This window comes from Microtus pennsylvanicus, chromosome 3, assembly GCF_037038515.1.
Source record: "Microtus pennsylvanicus isolate mMicPen1 chromosome 3, mMicPen1.hap1, whole genome shotgun sequence".
Lineage (NCBI taxonomy): Eukaryota > Metazoa > Chordata > Mammalia > Rodentia > Cricetidae > Microtus > Microtus pennsylvanicus.
The window spans coordinates 27270232-27291645 of NC_134581.1; the positions used below are offsets into that span (position 1 = coordinate 27270232).

The following is a 21414-nucleotide window of genomic DNA, read 5'->3' on the forward strand; positions in this document are numbered from 1 at the left end:
TATTGAGCAGAGACAGTGATGCATGGTAGTGTGCACCTGTAACCCCAGCGCTGCAGACATGGTAGTGCAAAAAGTTTTTTGAGTTTTAATATATAGGACTTTACTATAGTTTAGATATGCTATTGTGTTCCCAAAATGTTCATGTGCTGAAAGATGGTTCCTAGTACGGCACTGTGAAGAAGCAGCAGAATGTTTAAGGGATGGAAACTTTCAGGGATAATTTATAGGCTCAGATCTTATGAATACATCACTGCTCAATCTTGAAAAATAATTAGGTCTTGATTCCTATGTGAGTGAACTGTTATAAAAAGATGACCGTTGGTCCCCCCCAAATCCCTTCCTTCCTATTTTGCTCTGTGTTCAGATTTTCACTCTCTCCCTCTTTCCTTTTCCCTGACCTGATGTTACCATTTTACTACAGTATGATAGCAGATGGAAGGCCCTCATCAAAAGGTCAACTCGATTTTGTACTTGTAGCTCCAAAACTGTGACCTAAATACATCTCTTAAACTTTTTTATTTTGTTTTTCCAAGACAGGTTCCTCTATGTAACCCTGGCTGTCTTGGAATTCAGTCTGTAGACCAAGCTGGTCTCAAACTCACAGAGATCCACCTGCCTCTGCCTCTGCCTCTGGAGTGCTGGGATTAAAGGCGTGTGTCACCACTGCCCAGCATACATCTCTTAATTTTATTAAGTATTTAGGTATGTTACAGCAACATGAAATGAACTAAGACAGACCTGAAAAAAATGCATACTCTTCCTACTAATTTTCTTTCCTACTCCTTCCTACTAGTAGTCTCTTTACATATGGAAATACACTATTGCCTATAGAAAACTGTGTTACCAAGGGGGAAGTACAGGTAATTAGAGAGACAGAGAAGAAAAGGAGCTCTGAATGCTATAGAGATGTTGCAACACAGGAAGCAGTTACAAGAGTCCCACTTCCTTAAATTTGCAAGTATGATATTGCAAATTTGTCCTTGTCCCTGATATTCTGTCTCCCAGTCTTTGGTTGGATGAAATGAAAATTTCTCCTGGGGCCTGATCATTTTGTTTCATTTGCTTCCTTGAGACATGGTCTTTGTAAACCAGGTTTGCCTCAAACTCACAGAGATCCGCCTGCTTCTGCCTCCTGACTGCTGGGATTAAAAGTGTGCACTACCGTTGCCCTGCCCTGGTGTCTGTTTAGGACAGGGTCTCACTCTATTGCCAGTCTGGCCTTGAAGTGATCCTCTTGCCTTATCCTCCCAAGCTCTAGAATTTTAGGCAGTAGTCACTACACTGTGTCAACTTGCTCTTGTCTTCCTTTTCCTTTCTCCACCTCTTCCCACCCCCACCAGTGTTACACATAGTCCAGGGTAGCCTCAAACTCACTATATAGCCAAGGATGACCTAGAGCCCCAGACCTTCCTGAATCAACTACCCAAGCACCAGGATTATAGGTGTGCCACACCACACTTGTTTCTTAAATGTGCTCACTTGATAAAGTGCTTTATCTATCATGCATTGAACTGTAGGTTCAACTCCCAATACCACACAGACCAGGTGTGATGGAGTACAACTATGGTCCCAACATTCAGTTGGGAAGTGGAGGCAGGAGGCCAGGAGTCAGGGTCATTCTCAGCTACAAAGTGAATTGAAGAGAAGCCTTGGCTATATGAGACCCTATCTCAAAAACTAAATTAAAATAAAAAATCCAAAAGAGCAGCTGGGTGGTGGTGGTGCATGCCTTCAAGGGGAGAGGCAGGAGGATTTCTGTGAGTTCGAGGACAGCCTGGTCTATAGAGCAAGTTCCAAGACAGCCAAGGCTACACCGAGAAACCCTGTCTCAAGGGAAACAAACAAACACAAAAACTCAAAAGAGCTAGAATAAATAAGACAATTTTGAAAAAGACTAAAATTGAAGGACTTACAACTTCTTGATTTTAAAGCTTAATTAAAAGTATAGCAATTTTTCAAGATTGGCACTATTAACATTTTGGACTGCTAATTCTTTGAGGGGCTTTCTTGTGAATTGGTGATATAGCATCCCTAGTCTCTCTCCAGGCAACTTTTCTACCTCCAGTTATGAAAATAAGAAATGTCTTTAGACATTGCCAAGTGTCCCCAAGGAATGAAGTAGCTCTTAAATGAGAACCAATGAGTTCAACTGGGTGTAGCAGTGGTGGAAGTCAGACACAGAACAACAGAGCAGAATGTGAATTCAATCCTCAATAATAACCACCTGACATGACAAAATTTCAAAGGAATTCTATAAGAAAATGTAGTTTTTTTTTCAATAAAACCTGAAATCATTAGATATTCCCATAAAACAGAAACTTTATCCCTCATTTCATATACAAAATTAGTTAAAACTTTACCAGATATAAGTTTAATAACAATAATTATGCACTTGGAAGACAGAGGCAGGCAAGTAAGGTAAAATTTTTCAACAGAGTGAGTTCCAGGACAGCCAGGGCTGTTACACAAAGGAACCTTTTCTTGAAAACAAACAACAGAGTTTTAATTATGAAACGTCTAGATTAAAAAAAAAATAGGTAAAATTTTTAGTAAGATAAACCCATATTTTCTTGTGTTTAGAGACTATGTATCCCAGACTGGCCTAGAATTGACTATGTAGTGATGTGGGTTTCCCCTCTGTATGCTATGAATATCACTGATTAATAAAGAAACTGCTTTGGACATATAGCAAGGCAGAATTTAGCTAAGCAGGAAAAACTAAATTGAATGCTGACAGAAAGGGCAGTAGAGTCAAGAGAAGCCATGAAGCCGCTGCCAGAGACAGACGTGCCGAAACTTTGCTGGTAGGCCACAACCTCGTGGTGATGCACAAATTAATGGAGATGAGTTAAATTAAGATGTTAAGAGATATCCAATAAGTAGCTAGAACTGCTGGGCGGTGGTGGCTCATGCTTTTAATCCCAGCACTCAGGAGGCAGAGGCAGGCAAATCTCTGTGAGTTCGAGGCCAGCCTGCCTGGTCTACAGAGAGAGTTCCAGGACAGGCTCCAAAGCTACAGAGAAACCCTGCCTCAAAAAACACACAAAAAAAGAAGCTAAAGCTAATGGACCAAGATGTGGCTCCATGGCATCTCTCCTTGACTCCGCCTCCTTTCTCCCAGCATTCCATTTAGTTCTCCCCACCTAGCTCAGTTCCCCTATAGCTCTGCTATAGGCCCAAAGCAGTTACTTTATTAACCAATAAAAGCAAAACACAGACAGAAGGACCTCCCACACCAGGTAGGGATGGGGTAGTGTAAGACTCAAAAATATTTAAATAGCTATCTAACGAAAAAAAGCACACAAAAACATTCAGTAACATGATTAGTCATTGGAGAAGCACAAATTAAAATCCTGACACAGGGGGAGCCAGGTGGCTTAGCAAGTAAAGGTACTTGTTGCCAAGCCTGATGACCTGAGTTAAAATCCCTGGAACCCACATGGTAGAACGAGAAAACTCACTCCTGAAAGTTGTCCTGTTTTCTACATACCTTAGGTATATATACCCTATATTCAGACCCTCTTAAATAGTTTTGAAATTTGTATCTGATTAGGAATATTTTACCTGCATATGTATTTGTACACCATGTGTGTGCCTAGTGCCTGTGGAGAAGAAGGTATCAGATCCCCTGCAACTAGAGTTACAGAAGGTTGTAAGCTGCCATGTAGGTGCTGGAATTCACTCATGTCCTCTGCAAGAGTAGTCCGTGCTCTGAGCTGTTAAACCATCTTTCTAGCACTGCTCCCCAAACCAAAAAAAGTAAATAAATAGCTAAGTAAATCTTAAAACAGCATACAAATTCACTTTAACAGAAAATAGAAAGCAAACAAAATCATGCCCTGACCATTCAAAGTACTGAAAAAGAACTAAAAGCCATTGCTAGTTGGGATACAAACTTATGTGGATAATTTGGGAAACATGTCTTGTGATTTCTTAAAAAGTTAACATTACTCACCATATGACCCAGCAATTCCACTTCTAGATATTACCTTAGGGAAATGAAAAAGTATGTCAACACATAAACTTTTACTTGCGTGCTCAGAGCAGTTTTATCATTATAGCCTAAACTGTTGAAAACAAGAGCAATTTTCAACAATTATCCTGAGCAGATAAACAAATTGGGTACACAGTCAAATTGAATTCTACTAGCATAAAAAATTCTAAAGCCCAGCACGGTAGCTCCTGCCTGTAATCCCAGCACCGGAAAATTTCTTTTATAACTGACTGGGTATTCAAGACCACTCTTATCTACAAGGTGAGTTAGAGTCCCAAATAGGCAACAGGAGGTTCTGTCTTGAAAAAAAAGAAAAAGGTAAAGACAAAAGATATGGTCAAGTAATTTTAAATTTCAGTTCTTAAGAGACAGACACAAGCTTATCTCTTTAAATTTGCGGGGAAGGGCAGCCAGCCAGTCATTGTATCATGAATCAGGCATAACAAGCTACTTATCAAAACTACTTAAAGGCTGTAGAGATGGCTCTGCAGTTAAGAGCACTCAGAGCTCTCGCAGAGGAGCACGTTCAATCCCCACACTGACATGGTGGCTCACAGTCATCTGTAATTCCAGTTCCAGGAGATCAGACACCTTCTGACCTCTGTGGACACCAAGCAAACACATGGTGCACATATGTACAAGCAGGCAAAATGCCACACATAGAACAAAAAGACTCCACTATTTACGTCTCTAGAATACAGAGCAATATTCTATACTAGAATATTGCTAGAACAATATTCTATAATTCTACCTATCCAGAATATACACTGGGAAAGCAGTTAACACCAAAGATGAAGATGTGGTGACCAGTTGCTTTTTACTTTGGTCTTTTTCTTTTATCTTCTGTTTTAAATTGGAAACTACTTGGACTTTCTTTTACTTTTTGCTTTTGTTTTTTGAGATGGAGGTCTAACTCTGTAGCCCAGGTTGTTCTTGGACATCTGTTTCTCCTTCCTCAGACTTTGTAGAAATTACTAGCAACTGCTATAATATCTGATTCTAGATTTTCATTTTTAAAAGTTAACTCTCATTTATTCTATTTTTTAGCTATTTAACATGATAAACCTATCATTGTTATTTCAATATACTTTATATTTAAGATAAACAGAAATACAAGCAAAAGGAAAATTATTTGGTATTAAATATTCTTCAGGGAAAAGCCTAGAATGAATAGATCAATAAACAAAACTACTTGCAGAATACTTAGCAAATATCTATGCTCAGATCAGTGAGATATTTAAAAATATCCTGAAACCAAATACAGACTCAAGGATTAAGACTACATTCACAAAAACACAACAGCCATCAAGCCTAGCCCAGTAAGAAAGGCCAAGTTCACCCTAACATGACCTTATCTTCCGAAGTCTGCCAAGAAACTTTAATAGAAACAGCAACCATATGCCATTTTCCTATTCCTCAAAGTAGTATAAAATAAAACAGAAACTTTACTACTAAATATCTCAGGGCTTGGGTTGTTAAACAAATGGAAGAAAATATGGTGCTGGGTATATATAGTACGTGCTTGTAATGCCAGAATTTGGGAAGTGGGGACAGGAGGATCAGGGATTCAAGGACAGTGTTGATTACTCAGAAAATTCAAGTACAGTCTAGGCTACAAGAGACTTTTCTCAAAAACCAACAAATAAACAACAACAACAACAAAGGGTATAAACCATCAATCTGTGAACTGACCACGGAACTTTATGTAACCACCAAATGTGTTAAGACTCTGCACTCTGCTGAGCACAAAAGTACAAGCTTTAATCCCAGAATGCTCCAGAGGCTGAGGCACCCAAATTCTGTGAGTCTGAGGACAGCCTGATCTACATAGTAAGTCTCAGGATAGCCAGAGCTATGTATATAGACCCTGTCTCATGAAAACAAACAACAAAATACTTTGAACACTGAAGCAATCTTTAACAATGACTTCCTACATTAACTCCCCAAATTCCTCTAATCTTCATCTCATTCTCAACAAGTAGTCACATTTTTAACCAGAGAGAAATTCATTATTATGGTCCCTCTGAGAACTACAGAATAACACTTTAAGTAACCTTCAGTGGTTTTGCCACAAACATCTATAAAGGATTAAAAACAACAGTAATAAAAGATTTCCAAAACAATGCCCCAAATGCAGAGTTACACATTTCTTTTTAGGAATTGTTATGTTGAGGTAGTCTCAGTGTGCAACCCAGACTGATACTGAATTTATGGCAGTATCTTGCCTCAGCTCCCCAAGTGCTAGGATCACAGGCCAGAGCTACCATCCAGCTAACTAAATGAGTTTATCAAAGAAATTCAAATTTGGTTTGAAATATAAAAATCAACCAAATTAATTTAGCATATTAATGAGCTAAAACTATCCTATCACATAGTCATTGCCAGCCTAGCCAAAACAACGAGCTTCAGATTCAGTAAGAGATACATTTTCAAAACCTAAGGAAGAGAGCAAGTGGGAAAGATACCCAACACTAAACTCTGGCTTCCACATGTACACAAAGGATAATTCTGTACAGTAATTTCTCTCCTTCCACCTTTACAAGGGTTCTGGGGACTGAACTCAGGCCCTCAAGCTTGCGCAGCATACTCCTGAGCCTCCCTGCCATCCCTCACACTACCTTGGTAATCTCCCGAAAACCTAAAAGTGCTCTAAAATAAGAGTTTATTTTAAAGCCCGGCAGTGACAGCACATGCCTTAAATTCCAACACTCAGAAGACAGGTGGATCTCTGAGTTCAAGGCCGGCCTGGTCTACAGAATGAGCTCCAAGACAGCCAGAGCTGCACAGAGAAACCCTGTTTTGAAAAACCAAAACTACGGCGTGGAGAGATGACTTAGCTATTAAGAGCACTGGTTGTTCTTCCAGGTCCTAAATTCAATTCGCACGTACCAGAGTGGCTCACAACCATCTGTAATGAGATCTGGTGCCCTCTTCTGGCCTGTAGGCATACACTGTAGAAGAACACGGTATGCATAATAAATAAATATTTTTTAAAAATGAAAAAAAAGTTATTTTAAAAAAGAAAACTGCTACCCAGCCCCCCTCTTTTTTTTTTCTTTTTTCTGATGTGGGATTCCCTTCTATATGCTGTGAATATGTTTTATTGCCATTGGTTAAAAAAGAAGCTGCTTCAGCCTATGGCAAGGCAGAATATAGCAAGGTTGGAAATCCAAGCAGAGATAAAGGAGAAAGAAGGTAGAGTCAGCCTGGTCTACAAAGTGAGTTCCAGGACAGTCAGAGTTATTACTCAGAGAAATCCTGCCTCCCCATCCCCTATTCCCTCCCCTCAAAAAACATAAAAAGATAAAATTCCTATACATAAAAGTAAAACAACTATCTTTCCAAATATCTTTCGCTAGTCGTTTCTGTTTGTTTGTTTTGTTTTCTGAGAGAGGGTTTCTCTGTAGCTTGGAGCCTGTCCAGGAACTAGCTCTTGTAGACAAGGCTGTCCTCAAACTCACAGAGATCCACCTGCCTTTGCTTTCCGAGTGCTGGGATTAAAGGTGTGCGCCACCACTGCCCAGTTATGCAGTCATTTTTATATGGTTATCGTATTACATTTGTTCTAGTATTTTCAAGTATAAGAAACACAGTGTGACAACTGGGAAACTGCAGAATAACATGGTAAGTCAATATTTACTGATGAGGAAAATTTGGTTATTTTAGTCAGAGGAACAGAACCATGTGTGGTGAGAGAGAGAGAGAGAGAGAGAGAGAGAGAGAGAGAGAGAGAGAGAGAGAGAGAGACAGAGACAGAGACAGAGACAGAGACAGAGACAGACAGAGGCACAGAGAGAGAGAGACAGAAAGACAGAGAGAGAATGTATAAACATGTCTGGTGCACATGGTTATACACCCACACAAGATTTATTAAGTCAGCTTTAATCACATCTCAAAGCTGAGAAATCTGTAGGTACTCAGTCTTTGAGTGTAGATGGTACAAAGTTCTTGTACTCACAGATGAGCACTAGGAAAACCAGGAATGTTAGACACAGAGTGTTGAATGAAGATATACAACCTATTTTCCACCCAGAAGGCTGGGAATGGATATGGTTAATAGCCTGGTAACCTCTGCACCATCTGTACAACTGAGGCCATATTTGGCTTCTCATACTCTTATTATTATTATTATTACTTTATTAATACTAGGAATCAAAATTTCCACTTCCTCCCCTCCTCCCACTTCCCTCCCGCTCCCCTACTCAACCTCCCCCCACCTCCAGTCCTAAGAGAGGGCAGGATACCCTGCCCTGTGGGAAATCCAAGGCACTCCCCCCTCTAACAGGCTTAGGAAGGTATGCATCCAAATACACTAGGATCCCAAAAAGCTAGAACATACCATAGAGACTAATCCCAGTACCATTATCATTGGCTTCTCAGTCTGCCCCAATTGTCAGCCACATTCAGAGGGTCCAGTTTGATCCCATGCTCATTCAGTCCCATTCCAGCTGGATTTGGTAAGCTCCCATTAGTTCAGGCACACTGTCTCATTGGGTGGATCAACCCCTCGGGGTCCTGACTTCCTTGGTCATATTCTCCCTCCTTTTGCTCTTCAACTGGATCTTGGGAGCTCAGTCCAGTACTACTGTGTGGGTCTCTGTCTCTATCTCCATCTGTCGCTGGACAAAGGTTCTATGGTGATATTCAAGATAGTCATCAGTCTGACAAGGCCAGTTCAGGCACCCTCTCCTCCACTGACCAGGGTCCTAGCTGGGGACATCCCTGTGGACATCTGGGACCCCAGTTTCCTCATACTCTTACAAATAGGGCTGGGACATGGTGGCACATATCTTTAATCACAGCACTCAGCAGGGAGAAGCAGGCAGGTCTCCAAAGTGAGTTCCAGGACAGCCATGGCTACACAGAGAAAATCTGTTTTGAAAAACCAAAACAAAACACAAAACCAAATAAGCAACAAACAGGACCAGAGGTGGTTAATAGCCTAGGTGACCTCTGCTTGTCTATAAAACTGAGTGAGACCATACTAGACGCTCTCTCAGGACCTAAAGGTAACACATGAGTCTATCAATAGAACCCATCTTTATGGAAGAGAACTTTCACAGGAGTCTCAATTGCAGTTATGCATGTGCTTTATTATACACCTGGAATTATGTTTCACCAGGAATTTTTTTCCAAATTATACTGTACTTAAGTATGCCTACAACAAACTGTCCAATGTCAGACTCTAGAAGTTTGAACCAACACTAGCTACTGAGTTGTGCTGAATGAACTGCACTTCCTTCTTGCCTTACTCAGATTGTTACTCTGCCGGCCATGTGTACAGAGACACCCCCAGCCCAAGCTGAATGCCTCAACAACATGAATAATCCTATTGCAAATAACTAGAAATTCTCCATTACAAATTTTTTTTTTAAGTTTTTTGAGACACGTTTCTGGGTGTAGACTTGGCCGTTCTGAAACTCACTTTGTAAACCAGGCTGGCCTTAAACTCAGAGTTCTGCCTGTCTCTGCCTTCTGAGAGCTGGGATTAAAGGTGTGGGTCTTATTTTAAAGGTGGCTATTTTTTGATTTTTCTAAAAGCTATAGAGGGATCAACAGGGTCATGCTTGACCAACCAGGCAAATTCAACAGATTATATGGCTTTTAGCTAAAAGAAAAGCACCAACCTATAGATTTTGCAATGTGCTAAACTTTATTTATTTATTTTTTTTTTTGGTTTTTCGAGACAGGGTTTCTCTGTGGTTTTGGAGCCTGTCTTGGAACTAGCTCTTGTAGACCAGGCTGGTCTCGAACTCACAGAGATCCGCCTGCCTCTGCCTCCCGAGTGCTGGGATTAAAGGCGTGCGCCACCACCGCCCGGCTTGTGCTAAACTTTAATACAAAATACAGTGTCCCTGACTCAAAGAATTAGAAAACAGAAGTGCAGACAAATATATTTGGTTAAAAATGAGGGTTGAGAGTCAGGTGGTAGTGGCGCACGCCTTTAATCCCAGCACTCTCAGGAGGCAGAGGCAGGCGGATCTCTGTGAGTTCGAGTCCAGCCTGGTCTACAAGAGCTAGTTCCAGGACAGGCTCCAAAGCTACAGAGAAACCCTGTCTCGAAAAACCAGAGGGTTGAGAATGGGAAGAGAAACCCAATCAGAAGGCATTTTCAACTTCTATGTATAAATTGCCCATTCTTTGACTCCCAAACCATACATACGTGAACAGACTCCATGTAGCACAAATAAAACTTTAAATATATCATAAAGTAAATGAAGCCAGACGTGTAAGCACATGCCTGTAATCTCATCACTCAGGGAGTAGAGGCAGGAAAAGCATCAGTTTAAAGACAGTCTGGGTGATTGCTATGGCTATTAGAAGACCCACTTCCAATCTGGATCTCTGAGGTAGGAAGACATACCTTTAGAATCCAGATCTTATGAGGTGCCAAGACTCATCTCTATCTGGGCCACACTTTTTGCTGGAAGCCTATATAAAGGAAGGTTTTGATCTTTGCCTGCATGTTCCTGCCCTTGCTAGCAAGTCCATTCCTCACTGGCATTACAGCCTAGTTCTTTGGGATTCCAGTATATACTATGAACTGAACAACTGATTCCTGGACCTTCTGTTCACAGGCAGCCATTGTTGGATTAACTGGACCACAGTCTGGAAATCATTCTAATAAATCCCCTTTATTTTCTTTTTTTTTTAAGATTTATTTATTTATTATGTATACAGTATTGTCAGTATTCTGTCTGCATATGTGGCTGCAGGCCAGAAGAGGGCACCAGATCTCCTTATGGATGGTTGTGAGCCACCATGTGGTTGCTGGGAATTGAACTCAGGATCTTTGGAAGAACAGGCGGTGCTCTTAACCACTGAGCCATTTCTCCAGCTCCATAAATCCCCTTTTTAAAGGGATTCATCCTATTAAGTTCTGTTACTCTAGAGAATATAGATATTGGTACCAGAAGTTGTCTAAAGCAACAAAAGTATAAGGATGAATATTTTGAGTATCTGGAATAGGTTTTCCAATTTGCCAGTACCTACAGTTACCAAAGCCACTCTAGTTACTGAAGCCTCTCCTGGGAGCTTGGAGAATACTGAAAGCCCCCGGCATTAACTATTTTACAGACTTAAGGAAAAAATACATTTGGTTATCCTGATTCACAACTAACTTTTAATAATCTGTAGGAAAATGATGATGCTAGTAAGTTGCTTCTAGAATCTCAGGATAAACTGACAAAGGAAAGGAATAAGCTAAAGGTTTCTAAGTGTTCCCTGGAAGAGAATCTTCTCTCCAGTAGCTGAGGTAGCAGAGGTCAGATGATATTAGTGATCCTAATGGGCAGGATAGAAAAAGCAATGTCCATAACAGCCTAACCTACAATGATCAGCACAGCAAAGTGAATTTCATGGTAACCTAAAATATGGACCTTTGGTACTGGCTAATCAGTCATGTGTTTCCAGGCTTGAAATAGGTAAATAGCCTACTGAATTCTTGTTTGATCTTTATAAGCAGAAAAATTCTCAAACAAATGAAAAAAAGGCTACTTTGGATCATGGCAAAAGGGAAACTTGATCTGTGAACTAACTTCCAGACTTGAGCCAGCTTGTAGAAGCAGAATTCCTTGAATGAAAAGAGACAGTGTCCTTTCAGGAAAGACCTTGATAAAATACTTAAAAGTCACACTGCACAGTTCTGGTAGATGTCTTTAATCCCAGCACACGGGAGGCAGAGGCAGACAGAGCTAAGAGAGTTTAAGGCCAGTCTGTCTACAGAATAAGTTTCAGGACAGTCAGGACTGATACACAAAGAAATCCTGTCTCGGGAAAAAAAAAAAAAAAAGAAGAAGCCACAAAATACTTAAAAGTTTTACTGTTAGCCTTTCTTTGTCCTTCTGCTCTTTTAAAGGGTTAACTGTACCACTGGAAAAAGAGAAACAATCAGACTTTCAGATACTGGTTCTGAATCGATGCTGATTCTCCCAAGAAACAAACAAAAAAACAAAATAATCACAAAAAAAAATGGAATTAAGATTTGAGTTGTTGGTGGCTAGTAAAATGGCTAAGCAGGTAAAAGTGCTTGTCTTCAAGCCTGACCTGGGGTTAATGAGACCATGGAACTACAACCACCATTTTACTAAGCCAGCGTAATTCCTAACTGTACTCTACTTATCCTTATCCGCACAGGTGAGAGGAGCTCTCAGCTCTCATCAAAGAAGCTTCCCTTCGTAACATTGACCATTAAGTGAAACTGGTCAAAGTGCAGAAAACAACTGATCGTGGGGTGTCTGTTATGACCCTCTACTGATCTGTCCTAAGAGACAAGCCCTGCCCACGCCCCCTTTTAGCCTGAAGCCTACACTGCTTTCTCTCTCCCTCTGTTCCTCTTCTGAAGAGGTGGCTGCTGCAGCCTCTTCTCCACTCCCCCACCCACCCCTTCCATTCACCTCCCCCTTCCCTTCCACAACCCAGTGAATAAACTATACCCAAACACTCTCTTTGCATGGCGTGCCTATCTGTTTCTCAGTCTCTCACCCATTGCAGCTCCTCTTGGAACCGGCTGCCCCACCCCACCGAGGTCTCTCACCTGCCTGAGACCCACAGAGGACTGGGGTTGTGGGACTGGCCACCCCTCATGGCCCACTGCCGCCCCTTGGGGAACTGCGCTGTTTTATCTAAACTATTACAGTGTCTAATATCAATGGATAGATAATTCAACACAACAGCACTCAAGGCTCAAAACATCACAGAAGAGGGAATAGGAACATCATAAGAGCTAGGGAAGCCTACTCCCTAGTCTCATAGAAATAACATGGAAGTTACACCAGTGATACCTCAACAATATAGTTGCCTAAACAAGACAAAAACACACACACCATGGCGGCACAGGCCTTTAATCCAAGCACTCAGAGCTACGGCTCTTTGGTATAACGCCTATGACCTTTAACAATCCTTTTTTTAGCCCTAGTGCATTCAATAAATGTTACATTACCATTCCTCTGTATGACAGCATGTGGGGGAAAAAAGTGAAAAACACCAAGACAAAGTATTTCTCAAATACCTTTTTTTTTAATGGGTTAAGTTATAAGAATTGGTTAGAAACAAGCCTAAGCTAAGGTTGAGCTTTTTTTTTAAAACTTTATTCAATTTTTTTATGTATGAGTACTCTGCATGTACACCTGAGTGTCAGAAGAGGGCATCAGATCCCGTTGCAGATGGTCATGAGCCACATGTGGTTGCTGGGAACTGAACTCAGGACCTCTGGAAGAGCAGCTGGTGCTCTTAACCGCTGAGCCATCTCTCCAGCCCCTCTCAAATACTTTTACAGCACATAAATGCAACAGTAATTCCTATAGACTATTAATATTATTTATTAAGATAGGTATTTTTATACCAAGTACAGACTTCAGTAATCTCCATGACACATCTCATAAAGTAGACAAAATCTTTTAAGAAAGTTGGTTTTTCTTAAAACTGTAATACAATGGCAAATATTTTTTTCCTACCCTGTATAATGGAAAATGTCAAGTATTTACGAAGCAGGAAAAAAAAAGATATCCCACATCACTCAACTTAAATACTTAATCATCTTACAAAGAATATTGCTTTATCTGTAATGTCCATACATTCTACCCTCCTAATAGTAGATTATTCTGAATCTAGTGGCAAACATCCATAAATATTTCATGTATGCCTACATGCTAAAAGATACCATAGAGAGATGTATATAAAGATGTTGCAGTTGTCAAGGAAGTTCTTATGTTGGTGAATCAGATTTCTGATATTAAGTATGCCCAGGTAAGTCATGGATTAGTCAGAGAAATTTATCTATTAGAAAACACATTTATTGCATTTTTCTCCACTGCACTTTCTTACAAGCTAAACAACTTGAAAGTAAAAAACTGGGAGACATTTTTTTAATTTTTAAATGTTTTATTAGCATATTAATTATACATAACAGATTTTATTGTGACAGTTTGTACATATATACAATATATTCCATACACATTTGTCTCTCTGTTACCTTCATCTGTCTCCCTTCTATCTCTATTAATCCCCTTCCCTTCCCAACTAGCTCTCTTTGGGCAGCTTACCAGTAGTTACACCACAGAAGAAAGTATCTTTCCTTCCTCTATCAGTCAATAACCACATATAATCAGAAGAGACCCATTCAATTCCTTAGTTCCCACGTTGTTTTGTTTTGTTATTGAGACAAAGACTCAATATAAAGCCTGGAACTCAATATAAAGCCCACACTGGTCTCAAACTCAGTAATCATCCTGGCTCAGCCCCCTAAGCATTAAAACTTTAGCCACGTACAGAAAAAAATAGATTTAACAGTGTCAATTGGAATAAGATCACTGGTAAAGGAGTTTTGAAAGTCCTAAAGAAAGAGATAGGGAAACATTGTACACAAAGACCTTCCACCTCCTAGAGACAACTGATATTATTCATATGACTCATTTGGTATGTGATGACACACCTAACACTATGTAACTATTGTATACAAAGAATTCTTATAATTGTATATTTTCTAGAAGAACTACAACAAAATTAAATCCAGAAATTTTTTATTCACTAATCCTTACCTTTTGTTGGACTGGAATTCTGATCTATAAAGTCCCTCAGTTCTGCATTTGTAGATGTCAAACAAACCTGGATTAAAAAAATAGTAATAATACTAGGATCTGAAGTATTATAGCATTACTTAATAAACTATTTTTATATTTTTCAGAGGTAGTATCAAGTATTATATAAAGTACTATGAAATAAATCAATTATATCATCCATAGGAATATATTACTAAAAAGAAAATCTTACCATATTGTTTTAAATGGGAAAACTAAGAATTTTAGATTAAAAGTTAATGGAATGTTACTTATGAAAATCCACAGATTTTCTAAATATTTTGAAGACAAGTAATATAGCAGCTGCCAACAGATAAATCACAATTCCATCCTGAGAGCTGGAGGCTTGGCTCAGTAGCAGAACACTTGCCTTGCATGTACAATGCCCTGGTTTGATCTCTAGCACTATAAAAATAAGAGTAATTATATCCTCATTGCTGCCCTTAATTTTTAATGTTCTTAATCACTTCTACAATGTTTTTAAGAATGACCACAAAAGTACAATGAATGCCCTAAGTACAATGACAGCAGCATCAAGCCCATTTGTCTGGGTCCGCACTGGCTCATAAAGCCCACTGTTAATGTGCTCTCGTCAAGCCATTCAAATTACACATTTGCAAATTAGGATGTGCTGCCAGGACTTTTATCAGTTCCGGTTGTTATGCAGACCCAAGGAGATGAGTAACGCTAAGTATGCAGCATAGTACATGGCTCACACTCTTCAGTCCAAGTCAACACTCATTACTAGTTAGTGCTGTTTATCAGCAAACAATCTGCCTTCAGATGGTTTATTTCACTTAATAGCTACAAGGCTATCTGTTATCACAGATGAAAATGTAGTATCATAAGAAATATTTGGGTTTTGCTGTGGATATAAGGCTGCATAGACCCCAGGCTGGCCTCAGACTATACAGCTGAGGATTAATCTTCTGATCCTCCTGTTTCTACATTAAGAGCGCTGAAATTATAGGAATGCTTGATCACACCCGATTTTCATCAAAACTCTAAAAATCTGTTTCAGAGCTGAAGGGAATCTCCATTTTGAAAACAGGGGCCATCAAGATGGCTCAGTCCGTAAAGTGCTTGCTGAGTAAGACTGAAGATTTGAGTTCAAACTCACATAAAAATAGAGAATCACTTCCAAAGTTGTCCTCTGACCTCCACAAGACAATAGCCCATAGCCCCTCCCCCCACGCCTACTGCATCATATACACACATAATGATATTTTTTAAGATTAAAAAAAAAAACTTTTAGCTCAATCTCTAAATCCAAAGCTAGCCTGGTCTACAGAGCAAGTTCCAGTATATTTAAGGCTACATAAAGAAGCCCTGTCTCGAAGAAAACAAAACAAAACAAAAACCCCAACAACTTAGCTCAAAGCATATTATAGTAAATAGACCTATTAGAGCTAGTTCCAGGACAGGCTCCAAAACCACAGAGAAACCCTGTCTCGAAAAAAAAAATAGTAAATAGACCTATTATTACTATATATTATATTTTATACATTAAAGTATTATAATCTTGTAATATTACAAACTGGTAATGTTCTGCAAACTTTCAACATTACAAATTTGTAGTTTGATAACTTAAACCCTCTTTTCAAAGATACCTCTGAAACAGTTTTATTTGACTGGAACCCATTATATGGTCTCAAATTATTGGTCCTTATCTTGATGCTTTGATACATGTCTAAATTATTAAATGATCACTACAATCAAGCTCAATAAGAAATCCTTACCTTTATGGTAGGTTGTATGTATGTCTGAGTATGTGTACTGAGTAGATTTAATTTAATATTGATCTGTGCTGGTATAGTTCAGCAGGCTTTGCCTTGCATACCCAAGTCTCTGGGTTCAATTCTCAGTACTGACTCTACCTCCCCCCAAAAAACTATCCTCATAACAAATTACAAGTATACAAAATGATACTAAAATGAGCATCACCATGCTGCAAATCAGCTCTTCAGTAACTTAAAAGATTTTAAAGAATAAGAAGTTTTGAAACTTTTTGCATTTGACTTTAAAAAAAGTTTATTATTTTATGTATATGGGTAGTTTGTCTGCACACGTGTGTGTGTATGTATGTTTGTATGTATGTATGTATGTATGTATGTATGTATGTATGTATTGTGTGTGTGCATGTATCTGTGCACCTATGTTTAATACAGGACCACATAATATATACAGTAACTTCAGGAGAGTTGTTTTACATTTCTCTTATTTTATAAAACTAACATTAAAAAAAAAAACCTCAACAAAAACCACATACTCACAGTACAGATGTCAGTTACTGGGTTACTGTTAGGTTTAAACACCTGTTCTTCATACCAGTTTTTGCATGAAGAGTAAAGCAGCAAACAAACCCACAGACTTTTTAAGCAGCTGTACACCCATACCTTAATTGTACAGTTAAAAATGAGATAAAGGTCAATTAAGTCTCAACATGACAGCCTACTTTTAATCTTGGAAGGTATTTTAATCTAAAGTTCATAAAAAAATACTACAAAAGTCATTTAATAAAGTGCATATTCAATTCTACTTTTATACTTCACAGTTTAAAACCTCAAAGTACATTACTTAAAAGTAAAAAAAACTTGGCTAGGAAAAACGTTTTAAAATATTCTTTCTCACTGGGCAGTGGTGGGTGACACAAGCCTTTAATCCCAGTACTCAAGAGGCAGAGTCAGGAGGATCTGCTGGATAAATGGCTCAAAGGTTAAGAATGTATACTATGCAGTACTTATGTCAGGCAACTCATAACCAAATGTAACTCAAGCTCCAAGAAGTCCGATATTTTTGTCTCGGAAGGCATGTATGCTCTGCAGGGCCTGGTGGCACAAGCCTCTAATCCCACTACTGGGGAGGCAGAGGCAGATAGATAGCTGTGAGTTTGAGGTCAGTATGGTATCATAGTGAGTTCTGGACAGTCAGAACTCTGTAGTCCCTGTTTCAAAACAAAACAAAACAAAAAAGGCAGACGGTAGTGGCACACACCTTTAATCCCAGCACTCAGGAAGCAAAAGTAAATGGATCTCTGAATTCGAGGCCAGCCTTGTCTACAGAGCAAGTTCCAAGACAACCAGGGTTACACAAAGAAATCCAGTCTCAAAGACAAATAAAACAAAAACAAAAAAACAGAATGTTCTTTCTTTATTCTACGTATTTGAGTAGAATTTAGGACAGAGGATGTTAGTACTAGACTTCACTCCCAATGCTTGGGAGGCAGATCTCTGTGAGGTCATTCAAGGCCATTCTGGTCTACATAGTGAGTTCCAGGACAGCCAGGGATCGTAAGATCCTGTTTCAAATAAACAAACAAATAAACAAATAAGGAATTAAAGGGATGGAGAAAGTGATTAAAAGTGATCAATGCTCTTATAGACAATAAGATTTGGTTCCAAAATTTCAAGGTGATGGAGCTCACAATCTCCTATAATTTAAACTAAAGAGGAACCAGTGCCCATCTTATAGTCTCTACAGACATCTGTATGCACATGTATATACACTCAAAACCAATGTAAATAAATTTTAAAATTAATTATTAATTTTTAAAATTGATTATTAAAATTAAAAAAGAACTAAAGTGATACGAGTCTATGATCCCAGTATTTGAGGGGCTGAACTGGGAGGAACCCAAGATCAAGGCTAACCTTAATACAGCATAAGCTATCCAGTGAGATACTATCTCAGAAAAAAACAACAAAAAAAATATTTGATTGAACAAGATAAAAAAGAACTCACAAATTTATGTCACACTGTTTGCCTAGTTAGATACTAAGAAATGTCTTCTATCTGGGTATTTCACTATAGACATAATGCAAAATAAATAAATATGAAATAATAACTGGGTATTCTAATGATGTACTACAAACTTGAGCAGTCACTAAAAATATGCTAAACAAAAATACCTAAACCTATTTTTGTTCTAATTTGTGTATGACTGTTTGGGTTTTTGTAAAATGTGTAGCCCAGTTTGGTCTCAAACTTGTGATCCTCCTGTCTCCACCTCCTTCACAAATCCCACCAGTGTATGCCACCACAACTGGCTTGTTTTCGTTTTCGTTTTTTTAAACTGACTTTCAAAGTGTGGCTCTGGCTGTCCTGGAACTCATTCTGTATACCAGGCTGGCCTCAAATTCACAGAGATCCACTTGTCTCTGCCTCTTGAGTGCTGGGATTAAAAGCATGTGTGCCTAGCCCTAAGCCTATTTTAACAATCCAATTGTATTCCTCAATAAGGATATTATATACTGCACTAATATTTAGTATTTCTGACATAGAAAGCAATTCAAATGAGATGATCTACCTTTCACAGGCAAGATGATTTTGGAATCGTCACTATAAAATGTACATATTGAGGCTGGGAAATGGTGGTGCATGCCTTTAATCCCAGCACTTGGGAAGCCAAGGCAGGTGGATCTCAGTGAGTTAGAGGCTAGCCTTGTCTACAAAGTGAGTTCCAGGATAGTCAGGACTGTTACACAGAGAAACTCCATCTTGAAAAATCAAAAAAAAAAAAAAAAGAACATATGGAAACAACAGATATGAATACCTTATATCAAATAATTGTGCATATTTTTATGGTAAAGTAGTATTTAAGTTTTAGTTATTATTTAGGTGCCAATAGCTTCCAACATATCAATATACACAATTTTCAAACAGAAATGTAGATAACCAATAAACACATAGAATTTAACCTAACTAGTAATCAGAAAGAAATCACATACAACTTTTTGCTGGTTAAAGTGGCTAAGATTAAAAATACAAACCTATAGACTGTACTCTTGCTACAGCTGAGTTCATTGCCCCTTGCAATGTACTCAAAACTTTCTATTCTGTTTAAAAAGGGAAAGAAAAGCCGGGCGGTGGTGGCGCACGCTTTTAATCCCAGCACTTGGGAGGCAGAAGCAGGTGGATCTCTGTGAGTTCGAGACCAGCCTGGTATACAAGAGCTAGTTCCAGGACAGGCTCCAAAACCACAGAGAAACCCTGTCTCGAAAAAGAAAAAAAAAAGGGAAAGAAGATTGTGTGTGTGTGTAAAAGCATACACATAAGAGAAATGTATATTGTCCATACCATGAGGAACAAAAAAGCCTCTTAAAATGGTGCAGAAGTATCAAGATAAGAAAGAAAGAGTATTCATTATTTTCTGTAAAACAAAATTACAGTGTATGTAAAAAAGTTTCATTAAGAAGGCAAAAATCCTTGGATTGTTTGTCAAACTTTCTTTTGTAAGACGGGCACGGTGCTGCATGCCTGCAATCCCAGCACTTAGACTTAGGACACTGCTGCAGAATGACTGTGAGTTTGAGAGGCTGGCCTGGCTAGAGAGCAAGACACTGCCGCAAAAACAGAAAACCTATTCTGCATACTAGGTGAGCTTATAATATACCTGAATTTTTGTACTAGAAGAGTCATTGGATAGTAAGCATTATATGATAAGATTCAGAGGATATATGTCAGTACCTCATCTCAACTCCTCTGCAAAAAAATCCATGCCATATCCTGTGTAGTTCTGGCAAGAAACATTACTGAGAGGCCCCTGGCCCAGGCCTCACACTTCTGGCATCCTATTTCCTTTCATCCAGTCTAGGTCTGTGGGCTAAGCATGGTAACCATGCGGAATTTGAAACTGATTAGCAAAACCAGAATGTTCCTTATTTTCTTATAAACTAAACTACAAAACCCAAATAAGCCAAAAGATGGGGCGGGGACACAGTATATGATGTCATCCTTCAATCCTCTAAATCTAGAGTTATTTAAAGTCAGAGAACTCTTAGACTTTTCAGTTAAATGAATCAATATATTTAATCTTTCCCTTAAACTGAATTTTATTGTAATGACTAAGTGGGTTTGTTGCTGTTGTTTTGTTTTTGAGACAGGGTCTTGCTATATTGACTAGTCTAGCCTCAAACTCACCATCTTCCTGTCTCGGGCTCCTGAATAACTGGGACTACAGACATACACTTCCATAAATGGATCCTTAACTTTTTTTAACAGGATTTTCATTTTCCATGACCATACGTATGATCCCCCCACATACACACATACACATGTTCTCTGTTCCCATTAAGAAATGATTCCCTAAAGAGCAATCAGAAGTGACAACAATGAAAGGGTCAGAGAGCTTCTTTCCCTCCTGCACATCTCTCTCAGAATGTGCACAGGAGAGAAGGGAGGTGATCCTTGGGGGAGAGGAGGGAGACAGGAAGCAGACAGAGAGCATGAGAAAAGGATGAGCGATGAAAACATATACTGCTCCAATTCCTGACAGACTCCAGGTTTGGTCCAGATCTTTCTGTGGGACTACCAAATTCCTACTTTTGAACTCCTAGGACAGCCCGAATTTTTATAATAAAGTTATAAAGAAATGATAATTTAAACAGAGGGAGGAACTTACATAACTTTTCCAACATATCTAAAGCTTTGATGGTCTTCAGGGAATACTTCAGGGAACGAAGCAATCTGCTTCCAAATAACAGAGCATACACATTTCCCTTAACACACACACACACACACACACACACACACACACACACACACACACAAAATAAGCCAAAGAAAGCAGAGATGTGCTCAATAAGGCCAAGTAACTCTCTAGCAACCAAAACCAATTGTAACAGTCCCCAGAAAAGAAGCCAAATTGGAAGCTTTATAGAGATAGCAATTTGCAGCTGTTGAAAAAAGAAAAGCTTGGCACCAATCTACAGAAATTCTATAATGGCTACGAAAGTACTATATTCACTAGTATTAAGTTATCTCACACACTACATAATCAAAAATAATTATTAATCCAAGCAACATTTTTAATTTTATTAACCAGAATAGTAAGAAAATATGTAT

At 38.9% G+C, this 21414-nt stretch overlaps 1 protein-coding gene across 15 annotated transcripts in view; it reads right to left on the reverse strand.

Annotated features, from left to right (window-relative positions):
• Tfdp2 (transcription factor Dp-2) overlaps positions 1–21414 on the reverse strand; it is a 118813-nt gene that overhangs the window by 69786 nt on the left and 27613 nt on the right. For 9 of the 15 annotated variants that reach the window (XM_075964957.1, XM_075964960.1, XM_075964945.1 and 6 more), the window contains one exon: positions 14533–14599. The exons of 4 other annotated variants lie outside the window; for them this stretch is intronic. Coding sequence is in view for 5 of the 11 variants with exons in the window: in XM_075964945.1 (XP_075821060.1) it covers positions 14533–14599 (67 nt within the window). In the remaining 6 variants the exon portion in view is untranslated. Of the gene's footprint in view, positions 1–3955; positions 3990–14532; positions 14600–21414 lie in introns of all 15 variants that reach the window. 2 more of the 15 variants (XM_075964951.1, XM_075964950.1) reach the window with 1 other exon arrangement.